The sequence below is a fragment of the Hibiscus syriacus genome, unplaced genomic scaffold, assembly GCF_006381635.1.
Source record: "Hibiscus syriacus cultivar Baekdansim isolate YM2019G1 unplaced genomic scaffold, ASM638163v2 tig00112354_pilon, whole genome shotgun sequence".
Classification (NCBI taxonomy): Eukaryota; Viridiplantae; Streptophyta; class Magnoliopsida; order Malvales; family Malvaceae; genus Hibiscus; species Hibiscus syriacus.
The window spans coordinates 225,773-249,586 of NW_024063314.1; the positions used below are offsets into that span (position 1 = coordinate 225,773).

At 37.7% G+C, this 23,814-nt stretch overlaps 2 protein-coding genes and 1 long non-coding RNA gene across 3 annotated transcripts in view; 1 reads left to right on the forward strand and 2 right to left on the reverse strand.

The window, feature by feature from the left end:
• The first annotated feature begins 604 nt into the window (after positions 1-604).
• On the forward strand, positions 605-18,307 carry LOC120178593. Its single transcript, XR_005521529.1, has 3 exons — positions 605-806; positions 2,253-2,263; positions 18,298-18,307. It is a non-coding gene; the product is annotated as an uncharacterized LOC120178593 (long non-coding RNA).
• Positions 6,265-23,814, reverse strand: part of LOC120178584 (probable quinone oxidoreductase) — a 28,165-nt gene continuing 10,615 nt past the window's right edge. The window contains exon 18 of the mRNA XM_039184400.1: positions 6,265-6,507. Within this exon, the coding sequence (XP_039040331.1) occupies positions 6,457-6,507 (51 nt within the window). The 3' untranslated portion in view covers positions 6,265-6,456. The remainder of the gene's footprint in view (positions 6,508-23,814) is intronic.
• Positions 6,535-12,185, reverse strand: LOC120178586 (probable quinone oxidoreductase). The gene is made up of 17 exons (XM_039184403.1): positions 12,029-12,185; positions 11,703-11,876; positions 11,297-11,478; positions 11,089-11,194; positions 10,525-10,601; positions 10,349-10,436; positions 9,874-10,063; positions 9,388-9,514; positions 9,097-9,177; positions 8,752-8,853; positions 8,539-8,634; positions 8,287-8,361; positions 7,714-7,833; positions 7,279-7,404; positions 7,102-7,179; positions 6,836-6,922; positions 6,535-6,682 (listed from the first exon to the last, which is right to left on the reverse strand). Exons 1-17 carry the CDS (start codon positions 12,081-12,083, stop codon positions 6,578-6,580), a joined length of 1,869 nt encoding a protein of 622 aa, XP_039040334.1. The 5' UTR covers positions 12,084-12,185; the 3' UTR covers positions 6,535-6,577.

Below are 23,814 nucleotides of genomic sequence, written 5' to 3' on the forward strand. Positions count from 1 at the left end.
CTGAAGTGTCGGATGGAGTCAGGCTCTCGGAATCCATTGTTAGTTTTGAAGAAGTGAAGAGTTTCGAGGATTTTAACATTGTTGTTAATGGTTTAATCATAGATTCTGAGTTTTCCAAGCACCTGCAAATGAAGTACCATGAGCTTTGTAGTAATCAGGAGTCATCCCTTCACGAATATCCTCATTGAGGGACTTAACTGTAAACTGGTTGCCGGATTCATTGCCGAAACGATAAATATCGCCAATGCCATTAGAGCTGCCAAGATTACAATTTCCCACGACAGTTTTCTTACTTGGGACAAAACGTTGAAATCGTTTGAGGGGCTAGGCATGAAAGTTGGATTTCTACGTGCTCGGTTGGACCGATTGATGAACATCTTGATGAAGTCAAGGAGGTACAAAGAAGCTAAACTCGAACAAGCCAATGCAAACAAGAAGTATAAACTGGAAGCAAAGCTTGCGGAAGTAACCAAGACGCTCAGTAGACTTGACAGAGAGAGGATCATTTGAGCAAGAGAATGTTGATGACCTTGAGGCATTGTTTGAAGAAGCGGCTAATGCACCTTGGTGATGCTAGTGGCCACTCAAAAAGATTTTATGATGGAAAAGGCAGAAACTTTTGGAAGATATTTTGTGAAGAAGGTAAGTGTATATTCTGATGAATGCCCATGTTGTATAGGATTTTGAATTTCCGTTGAGAAAGGGAATTACATCAAGCAATTCAACTCTGTTGTATGTTCTTTAAAAACATGGAACTTGTAACCAAATAACAGTAGTATCTGGTTCGGTTCCGATTCATTTGTTTTGTTTTTCTATCTGTTGCTATCCTATACAACTTTCGGTTCCAAATAACATACAGCAGTGCATTTTTTCTCAGAATTTATCTGATACTGTAACAACCCGATTTTCAAAATAATATTTAATTGAAATTGGAGGATCAACATATCTCTTGAAGTAAATCAGATTGTAATGTTTTTATTTTGCAAGTTGACTTTATTTTGGTGACATGGACCTTATTTTAAAATATCGGATTTTATATTGATGAAATAACGGTTTCGGAAAATGTATTTAATAATCATAATGTGATCCACTAGACTTAGTCGAAACGCATAGGCCGGGTCTAGGGGGTTACATTTATTGGTATCAGAGCTTTTGGTTTTTAACCCTCGGACTGTGTATGAGTCCACATTGAAAATACGGTTTTGAAATATTTTACAAAACGAGTTACTAAGGCCATGTCACAAAGTTATTAAGATTTTAACTATGTTTGAGACTCCAAGTGCTTATCTAACCCTAAGTTTTATCTTCTGTAGTAAACTTGAGATCCATCAAAATGAGTGCTAGACGTGGTCGTCGAACTAGCCGTGGACGAGGTCGAGTGGTTAGATTCGCAGATCCGATCGATGAGATACGGGTAGATCCCCCACCTCCGATAGGTGATCATGCTCCTACGACCCCAACGGATCTGCCTCCTGTCGTTGGTATTGGCATGACTACACCGATAATAAGAGCGACCGATATTGAGTCAGAGTCTACCGGAGTGGCTTTGGATGAGAATTTGGTAGACAATTTCTACAGTTAATACAGGGAGCAGTCAGAGCTACTGGTGTTGTATCTGAGGTTCCTATTTCGCAGACTTTGATTGCCAATGGAGTTAGAACTTTTGGGGGACAGATAGGTGAAGCTCCTACTGAAGCTGAGGATTGGCTCCAGGATACAGAGAGACGCATGGATCAGTTGGGTTTGGACTCAACTAAGAGATATCAGGGTGATGTGGCGATGTTAGATGGCAATGCCTACACTTGGTGGGAGTCAGTGACCAGTAGTATTCCTACCGATCGTTTGACCTGGAATTTCTTTAAGGATCGCTTTCGGAGCCGTTTTCTGGGAGAGCGCTACTTAGCTCAGAGACGACAACAGTTTCAAGACCTGGTTCAGGGAGACATGACTGTTTCTGAATATGAGATCGAGTTCCTGAAGTTGCTGAAGTATGGATTCAGTATGGTACCTACGGAGAGAGATCGATGTCGTAAATTTGCCATTGGACTCAGATACGAGCTGCGTAGGCAAGTTGTAACCCATCAGAATGAGATATTTGATGTGCTGATGGGCAGAGCCAAAGATGCGGAAGAGGTGGAGGTTTTAGCTTCTGGTAGAGAGCGTGTTGATCAAGATCGATCTAAGAAATTTTCAGGCCCGATGGAGTCATCAGCACAGTCCGAGAAGAGGACTCGTACTTCAGCCCCTCAGAGAAGCAATACACGTTTCAGGCCTGCAGCATCCTCACCTTTAGCTGTCAGTCGATGCGGTTCCTCGTCGTATTATAATGGGGCCTTTTGTGAGTATTGTGGTAAACAGCACTCAGGAGAGTGTCGTAAGAAGATGGGTCTTTGCTATCAATGTGGATCTAGTGGTCATTATCGGAGGGATTGTCCTCAGTTAGTTTCGTTTGAGCAGACCACTACCCAAACTCCTGTGCGTTCGCAGACTACAGTACAGACCCCAATTAGAGATCGTAGTCAAGGAAAGACTCGAGGATCAGCGTCCAGGACAGACAGTAGAGCCCGACCTCAGCAAAATAGAGGGCCAATAGCTTTTGAGGCTAGACAGCCAGTTTTAGTTTATGCAACTAGACGTCGTGATGACAGAGATGAGCCTGAGGTTATTGCAGGTACATTTACTATTTATTCTACCCCATACTTTGCATTATTGGACAATGGCTCCACTCACTCCTATATATCAAGCTCAGTATCTCGAAACCTTCAGATTCCGATCGAGAACACTGAAAATACTGTTACAGTTACCAGTCCAGTAGGACAAGCGGTATTAGTGAATAAAGTATACCGCCGTTGTCCTCTCGAGGTTCAGAGAGAAATTTTTCTCGCTGATCTTATGGAACTTCCTTTAGGGGAGTTCGATCTAATTCTTGAAATGGATTGGTTGAATAAACACAAGCGGGCTACTCTGAAGACTTCAGATGGTCGGACTGTTGTGTTAATTGGTGAACGACGTGGTTATCTCTCCAATATAGTTTCAGCGATGGAAATTGATCATATGATCCGGAAGGGATATGAGACCTTCATTGCTTGTATTTTGAACACCAAAGGTGCATTGTCCACGGTCGAGGAGATTCGTACAGTTAGCGAGTTTCCTGATGTTTTTCCGGAGGAGTTACCTGGGTTACCTCCTGATAGAGAGGTAGGGTTCGAGATTGAGACTTATCCGGGATCTTCACCTATTTCTATGGCACCTTATCGTATGGCTCCAAAGGAACTTAAGGAGTTGAAAGTCCAATTGCAAGAATTATTCGATCGAGGATTTATCCGACATAGTACTTCACCATGGGGAGCTCCAGTTCTATTCGTGAAAAAGAAGGATGGGTCGCTAAGATTATGTATTGACTATCGGAAATTGTACAAGATGACGGTCAAGAATAAATACCCATTACCCAGGATTGATGACTTATTTGATCAATTGCGAGGAGCTACTGTATTCTCTAAGATTGATCTTCGTTCGGGGTATTATCAATTGAAAGTTAAAGGATCTGATGTTGCAAAAACGGCCATTCGCACTAGATATGGTCATTATGAATTTTTAGTGATGCCTTTTGGTTTGACGAACGCTCCTGCAGCTTTCATGGATTTGATGAATCGGGTGTTCCGACCATATTTGGATCAATTTATGGTGGTCTTCATTGATGATATTCTGATCTATTCTCGTACTGAGGCTGAGCATGACGAGTATTTGAAGATCGTTCTGCGGACTTTGAGAGAGCATCGTCTATATGCCAAACTAAGCAAGTGTGAGTTTTGGCTTCAAGAAGTGTCATTTCTGGGGCATATTATTTCTGCGCGAGGTGTTCAGGTTGATCCCAGCAAGATAGAGGCTATTATGAATTGGAAACGACCTAAGAACGTATCTGAAATCCGTAGTTTCTTGGGCTTGGCTGGTTATTATCGACATTTTGTTGAGGGCTTCTCGATCATTGCTTCTCCTTTGACAAAGTTGTTAAGGAAGAATATGCTGTTTGACTGGGGCGAGGCACAACAGGAGAGATTTGAGAAATTAAAGGCGGTTTTGACTCAAGCACCGGTGTTGATTCAACCAGAGTCCGGGAAGGATTTTACAGTGTATAGTGATGCTTCACATTCAGGACTTGGTTGTGTTTTAATGCAGGAAAGTAAGGTGGTGGCTTATGCATCCCGTCAGCTACGGCCGCATGAGAGTAACTATCCTACTCACGATTTAGAGTTGGCAGCAGTAATTTTTGCCTTGAAGATTTGGAGACACTATCTTTATGGAGAGAAGTGTTACATTTTCACAGATCATAAGAGCTTAAAGTATCTTCTGACCCAGAAGGAACTTAATTTGAGACAGCGTCGCTGGTTAGAGCTTCTAAAGGATTATGATTGCGTGATTGATTACCACCCTGGTAAAGCTAACATTATAGCAGATGCTTTGAGTCGAAAGACGGTATCGGAGTTGAGGTCTTTAATGGCCAAGATGAATTTATATGACGATGGCACTTTGTTAGCAGAATTGCAAGTTAAGCCGACCTTGGTTGATGAGATCAAAGCTAAGCAGCCCCTTGATAGCTCCTTGCTTTCCATCTTTGAGCAAGTAGAGCAGGGGACAAACTCAGATTACGCAATTGATCAGGATGAAGTTTTATGCTTTAAAGGTAGATATTGTGTGCCTGATGATGCTGAGTTGAGGCAGACTATCCTTACTGAGGCTCATAGTAGTCCATATGCTATGCACCCCGGAGGAGATAAGATGTACCGGAATTTGAGAGAGATGTATTATTGGATTGGTATGAAGAAAGACATATCTGACTTTGTGGCTAGGTGTTTGACTTGTCAGCAAGTTAAGGCAGAACATCAACATCCATCAGGTTTGTTACAGCCTATCAAGATTCCTGAATGGAAATGGGAGCGTATTACTATGGATTTTGTTACTGGCTTGCCTATGACTCCTTCGAAAAAAGATTCAGTTTGGGTGATTGTTGACAGACTTACAAAGTCAGCTCACTTCATTCCTGTGCGAGTAAATTATACTTTGGATAAGCTGGCAAGATTGTATATTTCAGAGATTGTCAGATTGCATGGTGTTCCATTGTTTATTATTTCTGATCGAGATCCGAGATTTACTTCGAGATTTTGGAAGGCGTTACATACGGCTTTGGGAACAAGATTGGATTATAGTACATCCTTTCATCCACAAACTGATGGTCAATCTGAGAGAGTAATTCAGATTCTGGAGGATATGTTGCGGGGTTGCGTAATCGATTTTCATGGTAGTTGGGAGAACTTTTTGCCGTTGGCTGAATTTGCTTACAATAACAGTTATCAGACCAGCATTCGTATGGCACCCTATGAAGCGCTCTATGGGCGTAAATGTCGCACTCCGATCTGTTGGACTGAGTTGCGTGATAGGAAAACGTTGGGACTTGAGTTAGTGCGAGAGACGGAGGACACAGTCAGATTAATCCGTGACCGTCTGAAAGAGGCATTTGATAGGCAGAAATCTTATGCAGATCAAAGAAGGAAGGATATACAGTTTGAAGTGGGAGATCAGGTCTTTTTGAAAGTTTCACCCTGGAAGAAAGTATTGAGATTCGGGTGTAAGGGTAAATTGAGTCCAAGATTTATTTGACCATTTCGTATCTTGAAGAGGGTAGGACCTATTGCATATCAGCTTGAGTTGCCTTCTGAGCTAAGTCGTATTCATGATGTATTTCATGTATCAATGTTGAGGAGATACCGTCCAGATCCAGGTCACATTATTCAGGTTGAAGAAGTAGAGCTGAGACCTGATTTGTCATATGAAGAGGAGCCCATTCAGATCTTAGAGAGAGATGAACGAATTCTTCGGAATAGGCGAATTCCAATGGTCAAAGTTCAGTGGAGTAATCGAGGCCCCTCAGAAGCTACTTGGGAGACATTGGAGTCAATGGAGACTCAGTTTCCTCAACTATTCTCATAAGGTAAATTTCGATGACGAAATTTCTTGTAGAGGGGGAGAATTGTAACAACCCGATTTTCAAAATAATATTTAATTGAAATTGGAGGATCAACATATCTCTTGAAGTAAATCAGATTGTAATGTTTTTATTTTGCAAGTTGACTTTATTTTGGTGACATGGACCTTATTTTAAAATATCGGATTTTATATTGATGAAATAACGGTTTCGGAAAATGTCTTTAATAATCATAATGTGATCCACTAGACTTAGTTGAAATGCATAGGCCGGGTCTAGGGGGTTACAGATACAATACCAAAAAAAAAAAAACCCAACAACACAAGATGCCATCTTGTGGTTCTTTATTCAAACCAAGTAACCATTCTCTGTGAGCTTAATTCTCCCATCCTTGTACGAGTATATTTCCTATACGAGTCGAAAATAGTTTAACACTTTACCAGGAAGGGATGAACGATGATCTCGTCAGCTTCGATTCATAACTTAGCCATTTGATGTTCAAAGCTTGGATCAATGCAAATGACAACCTGGAGAAATTGATAGTAATGTAAAACACATTAGACGCCCAGTTCAGTTTGCTTGAATGCTTTCATTTTATCAAGAACTTGTGCTCACCTTGCCGGAACTTTTTCCTGAATGCAAATACTCAACAGCATCTGCAACTGAATCCAAACCTGAAAATCTTTTCGGGTCTAATACTATCTGTTACAATATTGAATAACAGCATGTTAAGAAGGGGAGAAAAAAAACTAACGCTTCGGTTTAGCATTGTTCTAAGTTGGAAGCTGCGGTTCGTCACAAACGAGATTCGTTTGTAGTTATATATCAAACATAAAATGGGGATATATGTATTACCTTAAGCTTTCCTGAAGAGTAAAGCTGAGATAGTCTAATTAGGTGCTCTTTGCATAAATAGCTATAGTGTGTCATGACAAAGCCCGCCTGAAAACAAAAGCATTTTTGGTACAAGCCACAAGATTTCCAATGCCAAGTGCAAAGAAGATAAAATAATATACGGTAGAATCGAAACCATAGAATCCGTGATCACAAATGTCCAGAAATGTGTTAAACACGAGTATCAAATATGGATTCTTGAAGAAAAGTGAAGAGCCACGACATACCACAGTTTGGCTTTTGGCCAAAAGCTTCTCAACAAGTCCAGGGTAATTTAATGGCATCCATCCATTCTTCCCTTGATACTGTAAATGAGAAGCGCAACATCAGAAGCTATAAAAGTTGCGAATATGAAGAATGACTAGTATCCTCGTACTTGCGTATATATATATAAAACAACCAACCTGAGAGATCATTCCTATCACAACGAGTCGTCCTCGGATAGCCAAAGCATTAAGGCATAAATCAAACATGTTCCCTCCAACACATTCATAGACAATGTCGACTCCTTTAGGAAACTCCTTGAGAGCCTGGAAGTCTACAAAGTCAGACATTCCTTCCATGAAACCGACCGAATGCAGAAATTATCACATGGCGGTATTACAAAGCCTTTTAACCTGACGGCACTCAAGATCATAGTTGTTCTCATTGTGGTGATATCAATCTCAGAAGATGGGGCATGGCATGTATGATGATAAAATAATGGCCACTGATTTATGTTACTCTAAATTGATTTATGTTACTCAAACTCAGTTGTGAGCGGTGGATACGAGTGTATTTCCGATATAGGTGTGCGAGAAAAAGAGGAACAATTGAAAATAAGAATTTCAGATACATACAGTTTTGACGTCTTCTGTTTTATAGTCTATGACTCGATCGACCCCCAATTCTTTCAAAAGCGTTGCCTTTTCTTTTCCTCCACAAGTCGCAACAACTTTATTTCCTTCTAGTTTTGCAAGCTGCAAATGACGTTCTGATTAAAAGGAGATAAAAGTATATAAAACAGACACATTCAGGGAGCAAAATCTTGTTGAAGCCATGAAACAAATACATACAATCATTAAATAGCCTTAAATATACCTTTGAAGATGCAAAACATGATAGCCGTATAAATTACTAAATATTTGAAGATGTTTTGGAAAATAAATTAAATACCATATAATTCAATAGGTACAATATTAAGATAACCATGGAATAGGAACTGAATCTTAGTAAGATTTATATATAACGAGCATGTTCAATATTTTTTTAAAGATATTGTGTTTTAATAGTTTATGATTATGTAAAAATTGACACTTATGTGTATTAATGCCACATTTTTGTTATTTTATTATTCTCATATTGTTTATTGTAATTATTGTTTTTTCATGTAATATTCTTATTCCAAGTTATTAACTCAGTTTAACACAAACCTGGACTGCAAATTGCCCAGTCCCTCCAGCAGCAGCTGTTACAAGGACAACTTGTCCAGATTTCATCTGTCCAACCTATAAGATGAAAAATAGAGATCGAAAATGATTCAGACACGCATACACAAGAAAGACTGAATAGATAGCTACAAAAAACAAAGGAAAATATTGCCATAAAAAAGCTGGTTAGCGAAAGAGTTGAGAATGCAAAAGTTTACATATCTAAATAAAGAAAAAAATTGCAACAAAATGTACCTTTTCCAAAGCGATTGATGCTGTTAATCCTGAAGTAAGCAAAGCAACAACCTCTGGATCAGGCCTTGGAATGGGAAGTATGTGCTTTGAAGAGACCTAGGCTTAGTTTCAATATCCAATGATTATTTAACAATATAAATATTGGAACAAAAGACTGAATTAGATGAAGAAACAATAACTTTACACATGTAATAAATAAACTTGATGTTATACCTTCATGAACTCAGCATAACATCCAAAACCCATGATTGCAGCAGGAGTTCCAACTTTCAGATTTCTTACAGAATCTCCGACAGCAGCAACTATTCCCACTGCCTGTAACGGCAAAATTTAACCGTAGCCAGAAGATATCAACTTAACTGAATTATATTATATTACCACATTTTCAGTAGGGATGACAATATAATGTGATTTCGGTAATTGCTGATACAAATCCATTTTCTCCAAATTCAGATACTATAATTCATAGTGAATTCGAAATGGATGTCGATATCCAAGCAAATGTCCGAATCGATGTCATCCCTGATGGTATTTAGTTTTAATATTTTATTTCTGCACCTCAAACCCAGCATCGGCTGGAAGAAGGGAGCTGATGTCTTTCTTGTTTCCTTGAAAATACCGGCCCGCGCTATAATTCACCTGTTTGCAACATGTTATTCAAGAATACACAAGTATTACATTGTATATAATTTATACGTCAAGGAAAGCATAAATTTTCTATAATTATACGAAGATTCTTATGGTCGGAATAGAAGATATCAAAAGTTGAGTGCAGAGAAGAATTTAATTAAAGAAAATGGAAAATCAAATGAATCATAAATGAAAAGTAATAAATATAAAAGAACTTACATCACCAGCGTTTACACCAGCATAAATGACCTTCAGAACAACTTGGTCTGATTCAAGAGGTAGTCGCAATGGTGCACTAATTACATGGGTTGCATCACGAAAATGGTGACTAAAGCTATGCACAACACTGAACAAGAGCAAAAAGGCACTGGTCAGTATCTTTGTTAAACCAATCAACTTCATTATTCAGATTCAGGGTGAGTATTATTGATTGGGGTATATCCGGTACGAGTATGCTTAATATTTTTTATTTTTTTAAAAATAATATCTTTGAAGTATCTTATTAATGTCAGGGATAGATAAAACTAATCGAGATATGAAATATGGATGCTAAACAAAGTAAAAAAGAAATATTGTAGCTTTCAGCAACCATACAAGAATTCAAGCTATGTTTATGATGGTGAACTGTATACTTTTAATACACCAAAACTCAAACAATTGTACATAAAATACTAAAAGATGAAACAGTTATGACATTTTACTTACAGTTTCTTGAAATTCTGAGGAAGCTGGGAACTTAAAGGAGCTTGGAACGAGATTTTGTTGCTCCTTGAGGAGTAACTCGCAGTGTATTTTGATTCTTCAGTTGGATTGGGCCAATACTCCAAGCCTTTGTGGTTTGAAACCCATAGGCAAGCACCAGCTTTGCTCTCATCAGTGATAAGCTCAAAAGCACCTAGAAATATGAAGAAGTGGATAGAAAGTTACCAGAAGTGATTTGACTTGCAAAATCTCTATTTTTTATTTAGGATTGTATTAAAATCTATATAAAATCAAATTATATAAATATATTGTACATCACAGATTAAAGACATCTTCTGAAGAAGAGGTTTTCAAGGGCCGAACCAAGTAAGACAAAATCAAATAGATCAAAGTTGCAAATTACTTTTTTTTCCTAAAGCCTGGCTCTTAAACAAATTTATTTTGAGATAATAGTTAGCAAAATCCTTGGCATATATACCTTTCACCACCATTTCCATTGGCACAAAGCCCCCCATTAGAGAAACAGATTTGGGGTCCAATTTTTCTCCCATCTCTGTTCGAACAACCTACATCCATGTTCAAAGGCAAATTATATAAGAGAAACATATGCTAATTAAGAACATCCAAATTCTTCAAAAATAACTAGAGATCTACATCAGGGCAAAGAACATTGGCACGTATTCCTTGGCGTTTGTAACCAGCCAGTGATCTAGTAAACATGACAACACCTCCTGGAAAACAAATATTTCAAACAATTTGTCAAATTACATAAATGCATTAACTGCTAGAATCACACTAACCTCTGCAAATAATCTGAGAGAACATGACATTTTTCGTTTAAACAAAAAGATGACAACTAAGGATGTAAACAAGACATTGTGTTCAGCTGAAAAAAAGTTCAAATTCAGTTTGATCATATTATCAATTCAAACTGAAGCTATTGAGCAAGTCAAATTTGCGTAGCTTTCGAGTCTGATGGAGCATCTTCTTTTTCTTTTTCATATTTAAATAGTGTTTAAAAATTTCAATAAAAAAACACAAATAACCAAATCCAGATTTTACTAGGAAAATGATAAATCGTAGCCCAACTATCTTTAACATTTTGATTTTATATCAAACAGAGCTAAAAACTTTAGAAATAAAACTCAACCGAAATTATGAATATTGAGTGAAAATCAATGAATACAGAGTATCATAGAGGCAATAATAACTGCAAACCTTTTGAGCTAGAGTAGATGGGGATCAAGTCGGATGGGATAAGGCCAGCAAAGGATCCTAAATTGATTATCACCCCTGACTTTTTCAGAGTTTTCATAGTTCTAATCTGTTGAAGAAAAAAAAACACTCTTAAACAATCAATCCTTTACAGAAAATTTGGACTTTCATAAAAGCAAAATTGCAGAAAAAAGTAAAGTGGAATCATTACTGCATGGCGAGTACAATCAATAAGTGCAACGAGGTTGATATTAATGGTGTGCCTCCATGTCTTAGTTCCATCAGTTTTATCCTTGTGAAATGGTACTGGGTTACTAATGCCGGCGCTGTTGATACAAATATCCAATCCTCCATATGTTGCCACGTGCTTTTCGAACAATGAAGTTACATCTCCTATTTACCAAAGTCGAAAGCCGAATAAGCCTATATTCAAATATACGGCGGATACAGAGATGCTTAGAAAATAAATCATTTAGCAGGTGCTAAAGGGATCAAATAGAATTTACTTGCATAATTCTCAAGTGAAAAATCGAGTGTATATTCATATATGTACATAATATGAATACTTCGGAGAAAATGATCGAACAGGTCATAAACAAAGATGAGATCGAATTTACTTGGATTAGTGACGTTGCATTTGACAAAAATAGCAGAAGGAAACTCCAAATTTTCATGGAATCTGGAATTCTCTTTCTGAACTAAAGAAACAGCCTCCTTTCCTTTCTCTTCAGAGAAATCTACGATCGTCACGAATACTCCTTTCTCCGCCAAAGCTAAGCTCAAAGCTTTACCTGCAACAAAAAAATTCAATTACAGTCGATCGAATAACTTCATACGATCTGCTTTTACAATCAATCACATCGAATCAAGTTTAATGATTCTATAATAAATACTAATACAAATGTGATACTGAAAAAAAGGATATTTTTTCCGAAAATTTTACCGATTCCGGCAGCTCCGCCGGTCACCAAAGCTGATAAACCAGGTTTGAGCTCCATCTCTTTTGCTTGGCAATCACTGTTGTTAGAGATATACTTTGTGAAAAAAAGACTAAAAATGAAGACCGAAAACCGCAGATCAGATCTTGAACTTCCACGAGAATTGCAAATTATTTAAAATAAAAATAAAACTATTTTGGAACTTCATTTTGTTCCCGTTCATGAACGTGATTTTGAATTTATATATATTTTTCTGCCTTCAATTGAATCGTAAGTCGTTGGAGTGGCAGTTAAGTAAGACCCGCCGCCGGGAAGTTACAGGGAGAGGATTTTCTTTTAAAAAAGATCACATCTACCTATTATAAGATGATTTTTTTAACTTAATTTGTTCTTTTATTATATCAACTGGTTTTTAATTGTAGAGAAAAGAATTGAAGGCGGGGTAAGAAAAATAAAAGGATGATGATTTTCATCTAAATCATCCCAGTGAATGGATCAAAGATATTTTTAAAATATAATATTTTTCTTTTAATTTTTAATTCTATCAAGCAATTAATAAAACAAAAATAATTATTTTCTCTCATTTTTAGTTATTCTAATCAAGCACATCGATTAAAATAAATAAAACCTTTTGAAACTAATTAATGCCGCTTGATTTTGTTTAATATCTAAACTATCCGTTTTTTATTTAAATTTTTAGTTTTTTTTTAAATCATACATAAATTTTAGTTTTTGTTTCATTTTAATATACCTAGTTAAAAATTTTATTTTTTACTTTATTTTAATATCTCATTCAAAATTTAATGTTAAATTTTAAAAAAATTAAAAGTTTAGGCATTAAAACGAATTAAAATCAATATTTTAGATATTAAACGCGTTAAATTTTTAATGACGAATACTAAAATAAAATTAACAAAATTTTAAGTATGATTTTAAAAAAATTAAAAATTTAAATATTAAAACAAATCAAAATTATTAGTTTAATTACTAAATACCTTAATATAAAATAATTCTCCCAACTAAATCCGAATAATGGAGATGGAAGGTACCCTGCACCATCCAAGTCAACCCAATAAAAATTGTTCCTACCAACAATTGCTTTGAAATTTCCAGGATGTGACCATTGACTTTTCTTTTATTTATTCTTTCTTATCCCATAATCATAATGTATCTAAACTTATGGAATACAACACCTGTGATATGTTCTTTTATTTGCTTGTTTCATCATATAATTATTGTGAGATGTTAAAATTTAATATTTATTTAATAAAGTAATCGAGAATTTTTTATAATATAGTCCTCTCCAATCTAATTATAGACATCATTTAACAAGAGAGATGTGAACTTGATTACGTTCCATAGCGGGGGACATTGTACCCAAATCGACTACATCCTGATTCGAAAATGGGATCGATGGGCTTGCATTGACTGTAAGGTGTTCCCTGAAGAGGCTTGTGCATCACAACACAATTTGTTGGTATTGGTGTTCCGCGTACGCCACGGGCGGAGCACTCATAGGAGGGCTAAACTTGGTAAACCTAGGATCCTTTAGAATAACTTACATGGAGCAACAACTAATGACTTTAGGAGCAAGGTTTTGTCTCATACATGTTTTGGTACTACAAACTCAAATAATACAGATATGTTATGGAAAAATATGGCAAATTCCATCAGAGAGGTGGGCAAAAATACCCTTGGGTTATCAACATGGAAGGTCAAAGAACATAAAGAATCGTGGTGGTGGAACGACGAAGTCCAAACAAAGGTGAAGACAAAGCAAACTTGCTTCAAGGAGCTTCTACAATGCAATGACGACGAAGAAAGATCGAGAGCTAGACAATGATACAAGGAGGCAAAGCGAGAAGCCAAGAAAATAGTGGCTAAAGCAAAGGATAAGGCATATGAGGAAATGTACAAAAGATTAGACACCAAGGAAGGACAAAACGACATCTTCAGGCTTGCAAAATCCAGGGAGAATAAGAAAAATGATCTAGGTAGCATTAGGTTTATTAAGGACAACAATGGTGTTCTTTTAGTGAAAGATCATGATATTAAGAGGGTTTGGGGTAGTTACTTCTTTGGCTTATATAATGCCGGTGCCTCTCCCTGTAGAGATAATATCGTTGATGGGTCAGTCGACCATCATACTACGACCAATGACTGCCCTACAAGTAGGATTGGGATTGAGGAAGTCAAAATGGCTCTTAGAAAGATGGAGAGGGACAAAGTTATCGGTCCAGATCAAATTCCTATCACTATGTGGTTGCCCCTAGGAGAAGAGGGAGTTAAGTGGTTGACCATCATCTTTAATATTATTTTAGAGACTGCCAAGATGCCAGAGGAGTGGAGAGAGTCTACGGTGATACCAATCTATAAGAATAAAGGAGATCTCCAATGTTGTGGTAACTACAGAAGGATTAAAATACTCAATCATACCATGAAGCTATGGGAAAGGGTGATAGATGCTAGGTTGAGACAGGTCACTAGGGTTTCGGAAAACCAATTTGGCTTTATGCCCGGCATGTCTACTACGGAGGCGATTCATCTACTTCGACGGCTTATGGAGAAATATAGGGAAAAAAATAAAGATCTTCACGTGGCGTTCATTGACCTTGAGAAGGCGTATGATAGCGTTCCCCGCGATACGATCTGGAAGACCTTGGAAACAAGACAGATCCCAACTGCTTATATACGAGCGATTCGTGATATGTATTGTAGATCTACTACATACGTCAGGACTACAATTGGCGACACCGAGGCATTCCCGGTGGAAATCGGACTCCACCAGGGGTCATCTCTTAGCCCTTACATCTTCTCCTTGATTATGGATGACATCTATTGTGCGACACCAGACGGTGTTCCATGGTGTATGCTTTTCGCTGACGACATTGTCCTAGTTGCTGAAACAAAAACTGAGTTGAATAGTAGACTGGCGACCTGGAAGACTGCTTTGGAAGAAAAAGGTCTAAGGATCAATATTGAAAAGACAGAGTATTTATGTTCAAACTTCAGTGGGAACCAAAACGATGAAGATGTAGAAGTATGCTTAGAAGGACACGTTCTCCCCTCAAAGGATTGTTTCAAGTACCTAGGGTCTATAATACATAAAGATGGAGGTGTAGATGTTGACGTTACACACCGTATAAAGGCGGGATGGCTAAAGTGAAGGGCTTCTACTGGAGTTTTGTATGACAAGAAGGTGCCTCTAAAACTTAAAGGAAACTTTTATAGAATGGCAATTAGACCAGCGCTGCTGTATGGATCAGAATGTTGGGCAATCAAGAATGATCATGTAAGGAGGATGGAGGCCGTATAAATGAGAATGCTTTGATGGGCATGTGGTAGGACTCTGTGGGACATGACACCAAACTCTGCAATTAGGATGTCCTTGTGGGTGGTGCCCGTATCCGAAAAATTGAGGGAGGGAAGACTAAGGTGGTTTAGGCATATCCTTAATGTAACACCCCCAACCCGTACCCGACCCGGGTATGAGTCAGAGATACTACATTGACTTTTAAAACACAACTCTTAACCAATAATAGCAAAATATTTGAACTTATATTAAGAAAATACGATAATATACATATTGTAATATAAGTTTACCAAAATATTCAGAGCATACACAACTTAACCCTTTAATTACATGCCAACTGCCATTTACATAACAAAATGACCTACTGATTAAGTTGCTTCTGATATGGTGGTTGCAGGAGTAATGCTGTCAAGCTGCTTCACCTGTCTCGTCTACTTTCTCGGATCCTACGTGTGAAACACTCACACGCTAAGTCATCGACTTAGTGAGGCAATGTAATAATAATAACAAGGCAATGTAATGAAAATGTCATAATGATATGAAATGAGATGAAAACTTATACTTAATCAAGGTAGTTTACATCACCATTATCCTTACCTGTAAGCATATTACTTTAACATTCATGAATTTGTATTAATGAGTTTATTGGCCCATGATATTATATTGAGAACCTAAGGTATCGGAGTATTGTGAGATTGTGCACTATGTTGTCACCACAGCTCGTATAAATGCACCGAAGTGCCGCGTAGAATTGCACCGTAGTGCCATATAATAATGTCCATAAGGACCACATAGAATTCCTTAAGAATCATATACATATGCTAGGGATCACATATGTGTCTCACCAGAGTTCACACATGTTCCAAAGAATATATATATATCCCGAATGACCGCGTAGAATTTTGTCCCGAAGGACCGCGTAGACCCTCTACCCTTGGCATGCCAACTATACCTATAGTTCTCATCTACATAACATGGGCTTTTACATTTCACGTAGTCTATATCGCGTAGACATGTAAATTCTTACCTTTTCACATAGCTCATAACTTTTCCTGCATATTCATGTCATATAATGCATTTTATATGAATTCATGTCATGTCTCATAATACAGAATATGATCATGTACCAAGATATAAAATCTAGACTTATCACAAGTCTAGAATTGAGTATATTTCTATAATTATGCTATGCATATGCACTCACTTATATTTCTTTGCCTTTTCCTCGATCGATCCTACTTGTAGATTGTTCCAGAACTCGTGTAGGCTCAGTATCTACATAAACATAATTTTCAAGAGGATTATCAGATGTCTATGTCTTGAAATTAATCTTTAATAGCCTACCAATTTAAGGAATTAATAGTTTAGTCTTTCTTTTTTTTATATGGGGGAATCGGTTCCCCCCTGGGGGTATCGATTCCCCTCTAGCATTCTGGAAATTCATATTCGTTGAGGGGGTATCGATTCCCCTAGCCCAGAAATCCTATTTTGAGCTCGAAAATCATCTCATTTCAGCTCAAACATTCATATTTCACTCCCTTTAATACTCTTAACTTTCATACACTTACTTAAACTAATTATTATCCATTCAATACCTCTAAAACTAAAAAAACTAATCATCCATATAGAATTTAAGAATCTTACTCAAATTCCAACTTGTTCTAATTTTAATTCTATCACCTCATACTTCTTAATTAGCTTGATGACAAGTCAAATCCAGCTTCTAATTCTTATTATGACCTTTAATCTAAGATTTCATTCAATGGCTCCCAACCTTTAATCTCCCTTAACTTACAATTCTTTGAGTTCAGGATCCTTGTTTCTCTCCATCATATTTCCTAAATCTTCATTAACCAAACACATGCTTAACTCATAAGAATTAATCCAAAAGAACACAACTCACCTTTGCTTGCAAGCTTCACGGTTGGAGAAGGAAGAGAAGAAGAGAAAAGTCTGGAATGTTTATGTCAAATGCCCACGCTATTTATAAAATCACCCTAAGGAATATTTAATTATTTCACTTACTAAATTACTCTTTTGCCCTCTTAATTCTCCTTCTTTATAATTCAATCCTACACCAAATAACTCAAATAGGTCATTGAACTCTTCCATCATTTTACTTAAATCACCAAATGTTGAAACTTTGCAAATTAATCACTAACCTGGCATGGAGGATGTTACAAATCTCCCTCACTTAAGAAAATTCGTCCTCGAATTTTCAATAAGAAAAGAGATGGGGATACTGATTCCTCATATCCTCCTCACGCTCTCATGTTGTTTCCTCTACTTTGTGATTCTTCCATAAAACTTTAACTAATGGAATAGTCTTATTCCTCAATTGCTTAACCTCATGAGCTAAAATTTGAATCGGTTCTTCCTCATAAGTCATATCCGGTTATACCTCAATCTCTTCTGGATTTACGATATGGGAGGGATCCGATCGATATCTTCGAAGCATTGAGACATGGAATACATTGTGAATCTTTTCCATTTCTGGTGGTAAAGTCAATTGGTATGCTACGGGTCCCACCCTTTTTATAATCTCATATGGTCTAATAAACCGGGGACTTAACTTTCCTTTCCGACCAAACCTCAACACATTCTTCCATGGAGATACCTTTAAAAACACTTTATCCCCAACTTCAAATTCAATCTCCTTTCTTTTAAGATCAGAATAGGACTTTTGCCGATCAGAGGCCATTTTGAGGTTATGCTGAATTTCTCGAACTTTCTGTTCTACATCTTGAATTAAATCCGGACCAAGAACACTTCGGTCTTTGAGTTCATACCAATTTAATGGAGTACGACATTTTCTTCCATATAATGCTTCATATGGGGCCATCTTTATACTAGACTGATAACTATTGTTGTAAGCGAACTCTGCCAGCGGTAAATACTTTTCCCATGATCCTTTAAATTCCATTACGCATGCTCTCAACATATCTTCCAATATCTGAATAGTTCTCTCTGATTGCCCATCAGTCTGAGGATGAAAAGCCGTACTAAAGTTTAAACGAGTCCCCAACGCTCCATGCAAAGATTTCCAGAATCTAGAAGTGAATCGAGGGTCTCGATCAGAGACTATAGAAACAGGTACTCCATGCAATCTAATAACTTCTCTAATATACAGCTCTGCATACTTTTCCATAGAGAAATCCGTTCTAACCGGAAGGAAATGCGCTGACTTAGTTAATCGATCAATAATTACCCATATTGATTCTCTTTTGTTCGGAGTCACGGGTAACCCCGAAACAAAATCCATCGTAACATTTTCCCATTTCCATTGAGGAATGAAAAGCGGTTACAATAATCCTGATGGAACTTGATGCTCGGCTTTGACTTGTTGACATATCAAACACTTAGACACAAATTCGGTGATGCTTCGTTTCATCCCTGACCACCAAAATCGATCCTTCAAATCCATATAAATCTTGGTTCCACCCGGGTGCATCGTTAACGGACTGCAATGAGCCTCTGATAAAATTTCTTTCTTCAAGTCGTCATTGTCGGGTATTACAATTCTTCCTTTACAATATAGATTTCCATTTGACTTAATCTCAAAGTCTTTAATCTCTTTATTCTTTACTTGTTCAATTCTTTTCAAACACATTTCATCTTTACTTTGCAATTCTCCTATTCGTTCCAACCATGCTGGTTTAAGGGTTAATTCTGCATAAAGACCACCGTCTCCTGATAAAGATAATCTTGCATCCATAGCTCGTAAAGCTGCAAACGTCTTTCTACTCAAAGCATCTGCTACCACATTAGCCTTTCCGGGATGATAGTCAATTATCACATCATAATCCTTTAAGAACTCTACCCATCTACGTTGCCTCAAATTCAATTCTTTTTGAGTCATCAGGTACTTCAGGCTCTTATGATCCGTATATAAGTAACAACGCTCCCCATAAAGATAATGACGCCAAATCCTGAGAGCGAATACTACAACAGCCATTTCTAAATCATGAGTGGGGTAATTCATTTCATGTGGTTTCAACTGTCTCGATGCATACGCTACCACCTTTCCTTCTTGCATTAATACACACCCCAACTCGTTATGGGATGCGTCACTGTATACTACAAAATTCTTGCCAGATTCCGGTTGAACCAATATCGGAGTTTCCGTCAGAATTCTCTTTAAAACTTCGAAACTTTCTTGACATTCAGAAGGCCAAACAAATGGTACATTCTTTCTCATTAGCTTTGTTAGAGGCAGCACAATCATCGAAAAATTCTTAACGAATCTTCGATAGTAACCAGCAAGTCCAAGAAAACTCCGAACTTCAGACACATTCTTAGGAACTTCCCAATCCATTATAGCTTTAACCTTCTGAGGGTCTACTCTAATCCCAACTGTCGAGATCACATGCCCCAAGAAAATTACTTCGTTTAGCCAAAATTCACATTTGGACAATTTAGCATAGAGATTTTTATCCCTGAGAATTTGCAAAACTAGCCTCAGATGTGTGTTGTGCTCTTCAATGAACTTCGAGTAAACCAGTATGTCATCAATAAAGACAACAACAAACTGGTCCAGATAGGGCTAAAAAATCCTGTTCATGAGATCCATGAAAGCAGCAGGTGCATTCGTTACTCCGAATGGCATTACGATGAATTCATAATGACCATATCTCGTTCTGAAAGCCGTCTTCGGAATATCTTTCTCCTGGATCTTCAATTGATAATAACTCGAACGTAGATCGATCTTCGAAAATACCGAAGCTCCTTTTAGTTGATCAAACAAGTCATCAATGCGCGGAGGGGGATACTTGTTCTTGATGGTCACCTTATTAAGCTGTTGATAATCAATACAGAGACGCATTGATCCATCCTTCTTCTTAACAAATAACACCGGAGCTCCCCAAGGTGACACACTTGGTCGAATAAATCCTTTTTCTAACAACTCTTGCAATTGATTCTTTAACTCTTGCAATTCTTTCGGAGCCATCCGATAAGGTGTCATTGCAATAGGAGCGGTTCCTGGCATTACTTCAATTTGAAATTCTACCTCTCTATCCGGAGGTAATCCTGGCAACTCAGCCGGGAAAACTTCATGGAATTCTTGAACAATTGGAATCTCCTTTAGCCCTTTTCTCTATAGCTCTTAAATCTATTACATTTGCAATAAATTCTTGACATCCCTGTAGCAATAGCTTCTTAGCTGACATTACTGACATTACATTTGCTAAGGGATTAAACTTTTCACTGCTCACACTTATCTCTGTTCCTCCTGGACTTTTCAGGGTTACCTTTTTCAATCTGCAATTAACATCTCCATAATAACGGAACAACCAATCCATTCCCAGAATCACTTCAAACTCGTCAAAGGGTAATTCCATCAGATTAGCAGGGAATTCAATTCCCTGAACCTTTATGGGACACCCCTTACAGACTTTATTCACCCGGGCACTATGGCCTAACAGAGTTGTTACTATAATCTCATTACTCGTAGCTTTTAAGGGAATCCTCAACTCCTTTACTAACTTACTTGTAATATAAGAATAATTAGAACCCGGATCAATCAGTACCAATACTAATTTATCATACAACTGAAAAGTACCTGCTATAATATCAGGGTCATCACGGTCTTCACTTGTCTTTAGATTGTACACCCGTGCGGTTGATCGAACTTCAGGTTGAGCAGAGAATTCAGACGGGTTCCTTCCTCTGCCTCTTCCTCGTCCTCTTTGTGAGGAAGAACCAACTCTTCCAGATGGTGCAGACTCACCAACAATCAATGGACAATCCCGGATAAAATGTCCGTCATCTCCGCATCGAAAACAAGTCCTAGCAGCCATCCGACAAGCCCCATAATGGTTTTTCCCACAGTGCTGACACTGTTTCACTTGACTCGGAGTAGATCTCCCAGCACCAGATTCCACTGACTGCGTCTGTCTAGGTCTTGCCTGACTTGCTCCCCTAGCAGACGATGCAACTGATTCTGATCTAGCTTGTGATCGAAATCCCGAGTCTCTTCCCCTTTTTGATGGTACCGAGCTAGAAGAAGCACCCGTTCTCTTTGATGTTTGAACTCTAAAATCCCCGAATCTCTCATTCTGAGCTCTTTCAAGAGCCTTGACGCGATTGATCACCTCTTGGAACGAGGACAAATTCAACACTATCAACATCTCTTTCAATCTAGGGCGTAAGCCCTCCACGAACCATTCGCAAGCATCTTTTTCAGTAGGCACAAGCTCAACTGCAAACCTGCTCAGCTTATTAAACTCACATTCGTACTCATATACAGAGCGACTCATCTGCTTCAAATTCATAAACTTCTGCTTCATTTGTCGAATAAACTGATCTCTAATATACTTGTTTTTAAATTCTTCTAAAAACAAAGACCAAGTCAACTGGTCGGTTGACATCCTCATGGTGACGTTCGTCCACCATATCCTCGCCTGACCCCTCAATAAAGATACAGCTCCATCTAATTTCTCCACTTCGGAACAGTGGAGACCATCTAACATGATTTTCAAATCATTCAACCAAAGATCCGCTGACACTGGACCTTCCTCAACTTCTCCCTTAAATTCGGGAGCTCCTAAACCTCTCAACTCTTTTACTACATTTATACTTTGAGTTAGTGGAGCAGAAGGTTGAAGACGCGTCAGAATAGCGTCTAACGTTCTGAAGAACGTATCTTGATCTTGCACAGGCACTCCTTGAGATGCTTGTTCTTCACCTTGCCTGGCCAGGGCAGGTGAATTACTGCTTTCAGCATGCCTATCTTCTCCCGCTTCACTTCGGGAGCTATTATGTCCGGACATCTAATAAGAATAAACACATTGTTCTATTAGCAAAACAGCATACTCATACTATACCAGATCAGAAGTTCTCACTATTTGTTGGCATGTATTCCATTTAAAGACTCTATAGACTCTGGTTCATGCCTAGAATCGGCTAAACCATAGCTCTGATGCCATTAAATGTAACACCCCCAACCCGTACCCGACCCGGGTATGAGTCAGAGATACTACATTGACTTTTAAAACACAACTCTTAACCAATAATAGCAAAATATTTGAACTTATATTAAGAAAATACGATAATATACATATTGTAATATAAGTTTACCAAAATATTCAGAGCATACACAACTTAACCCTTTAATTACATGCCAACTGCCATTTACATAATAAAATGACCTACTGATTAAGTTGCTTCTGATCTGGTGGTTGCAGGAGTAATGCTGTCAAGCTGCTTCACCTGTCTCGTCTACTTTCTCGGATCCTACGTGTGAAACACTCACACGCTAAGTCATCGACTTAGTGAGGCAATGTAATAATAATAACAAGGCAATGTAATGAAAATGTCATAATGATATGAAATGAGATGAAAGCTTATACTTAATCAAGGTAGTTTACATCACCATTATCCTTACCTGTAAGCATATTACTTTAACATTCATGAATTTGTATTAATGAGTTTATTGGCCCATGATATTATATTGAGAACCTAAGGTATCGGAGTATTGTGAGGTTGTGCACTATGTTGTCACCACAGCTCGTATAAATGCACCGAAGTGCCGCGTAGTATTGCACCGTAGTGCCATATAATAATGTCCATAAGGACCACATAGAATTCCTTAAGAATCATATACATATGCTAGGGATCACATATGTGTCTCACCAGAGTTCACACATGTTCCAAAGAATATATATATATCCCGAAGGACCGCGTAGAATTTTGTCCCGAAGGACCGCGTAGACCCTCTACCCTTGGCATGCCAACTATACCTATAGTTCTCATCTACATAACATGGGCTTTTACATTTCACGTAGTCTATATCGCGTAGACATGTAAATTCTTACCTTTTCACATAGCTCATAACTTTTCCTGCATATTCATGTCATATAATGCATTTTATATGAATTCATGTCATGTCTCATAATACAGAATATGATCATGTACCAAGATATAAAATCTAGACTTATCACAAGTCTAGAATTGAGTATATTTCTATAATTATGCTATGCTTATGCACTCACTTATATTTCTTTGCCTTTTCCTCGATCGATCCTACTTGTAGATTGTTCCAGAACTCGTGTAGGCTCAGTATCTACATAAACATAATTTTCAAGAGGATTATCAGATGTCTATGTCTTGAAATTAATCTTTAATAGCCTACCAATTTAAGGAATTAATAGTTTAGTCTTTCTTTTTTTTAAAAATGGGGGAATCGGTTCCCCCCTGGGGGTATCGATTCCCCTCTAGCATTCTGGAAATTCATATTCGTTGAGGGGGTATCGATTCCCCTAGCCCAGAAATCCTATTTTGAGCTCGAAAATCATCTCATTTCAGCTCAAACATTCATATTTCACTCCCTTTAATACTCTTAACTTTCATACACTTACTTAAACTAATTATTATCCATTCAATACCTCTAAAACTAAAAAAACTAATCATCCATATAGAATTTAAGAATCTTACTCAAATTCCAACTTGTTCTAATTTTAATTCTATCACCTCATACTT

What these genes read in the sequence shown, in the direction of transcription:
- LOC120178586 (XM_039184403.1), bottom strand. Translation starts at nt 12,083, where the DNA reads ATGGAGCTCAAACCTGGTTTATCAGCTTTGGTGACCGGCGGAGCTGCC. An exon ending in TTGATTGTACTCGCCATGCA is followed by an intron (nt 11,195 to 11,296) that starts GTAATGATTCCA and finishes TTTCTTCAACAG; the next exon opens with ATTAGAACTATGAAAACTCT. An exon ending in CTGGTGTAAACGCTGGTGAT is followed by an intron (nt 9,178 to 9,387) that starts GTAAGTTCTTTT and finishes TGTTGCAAACAG; the next exon opens with GTGAATTATAGCGCGGGCCG.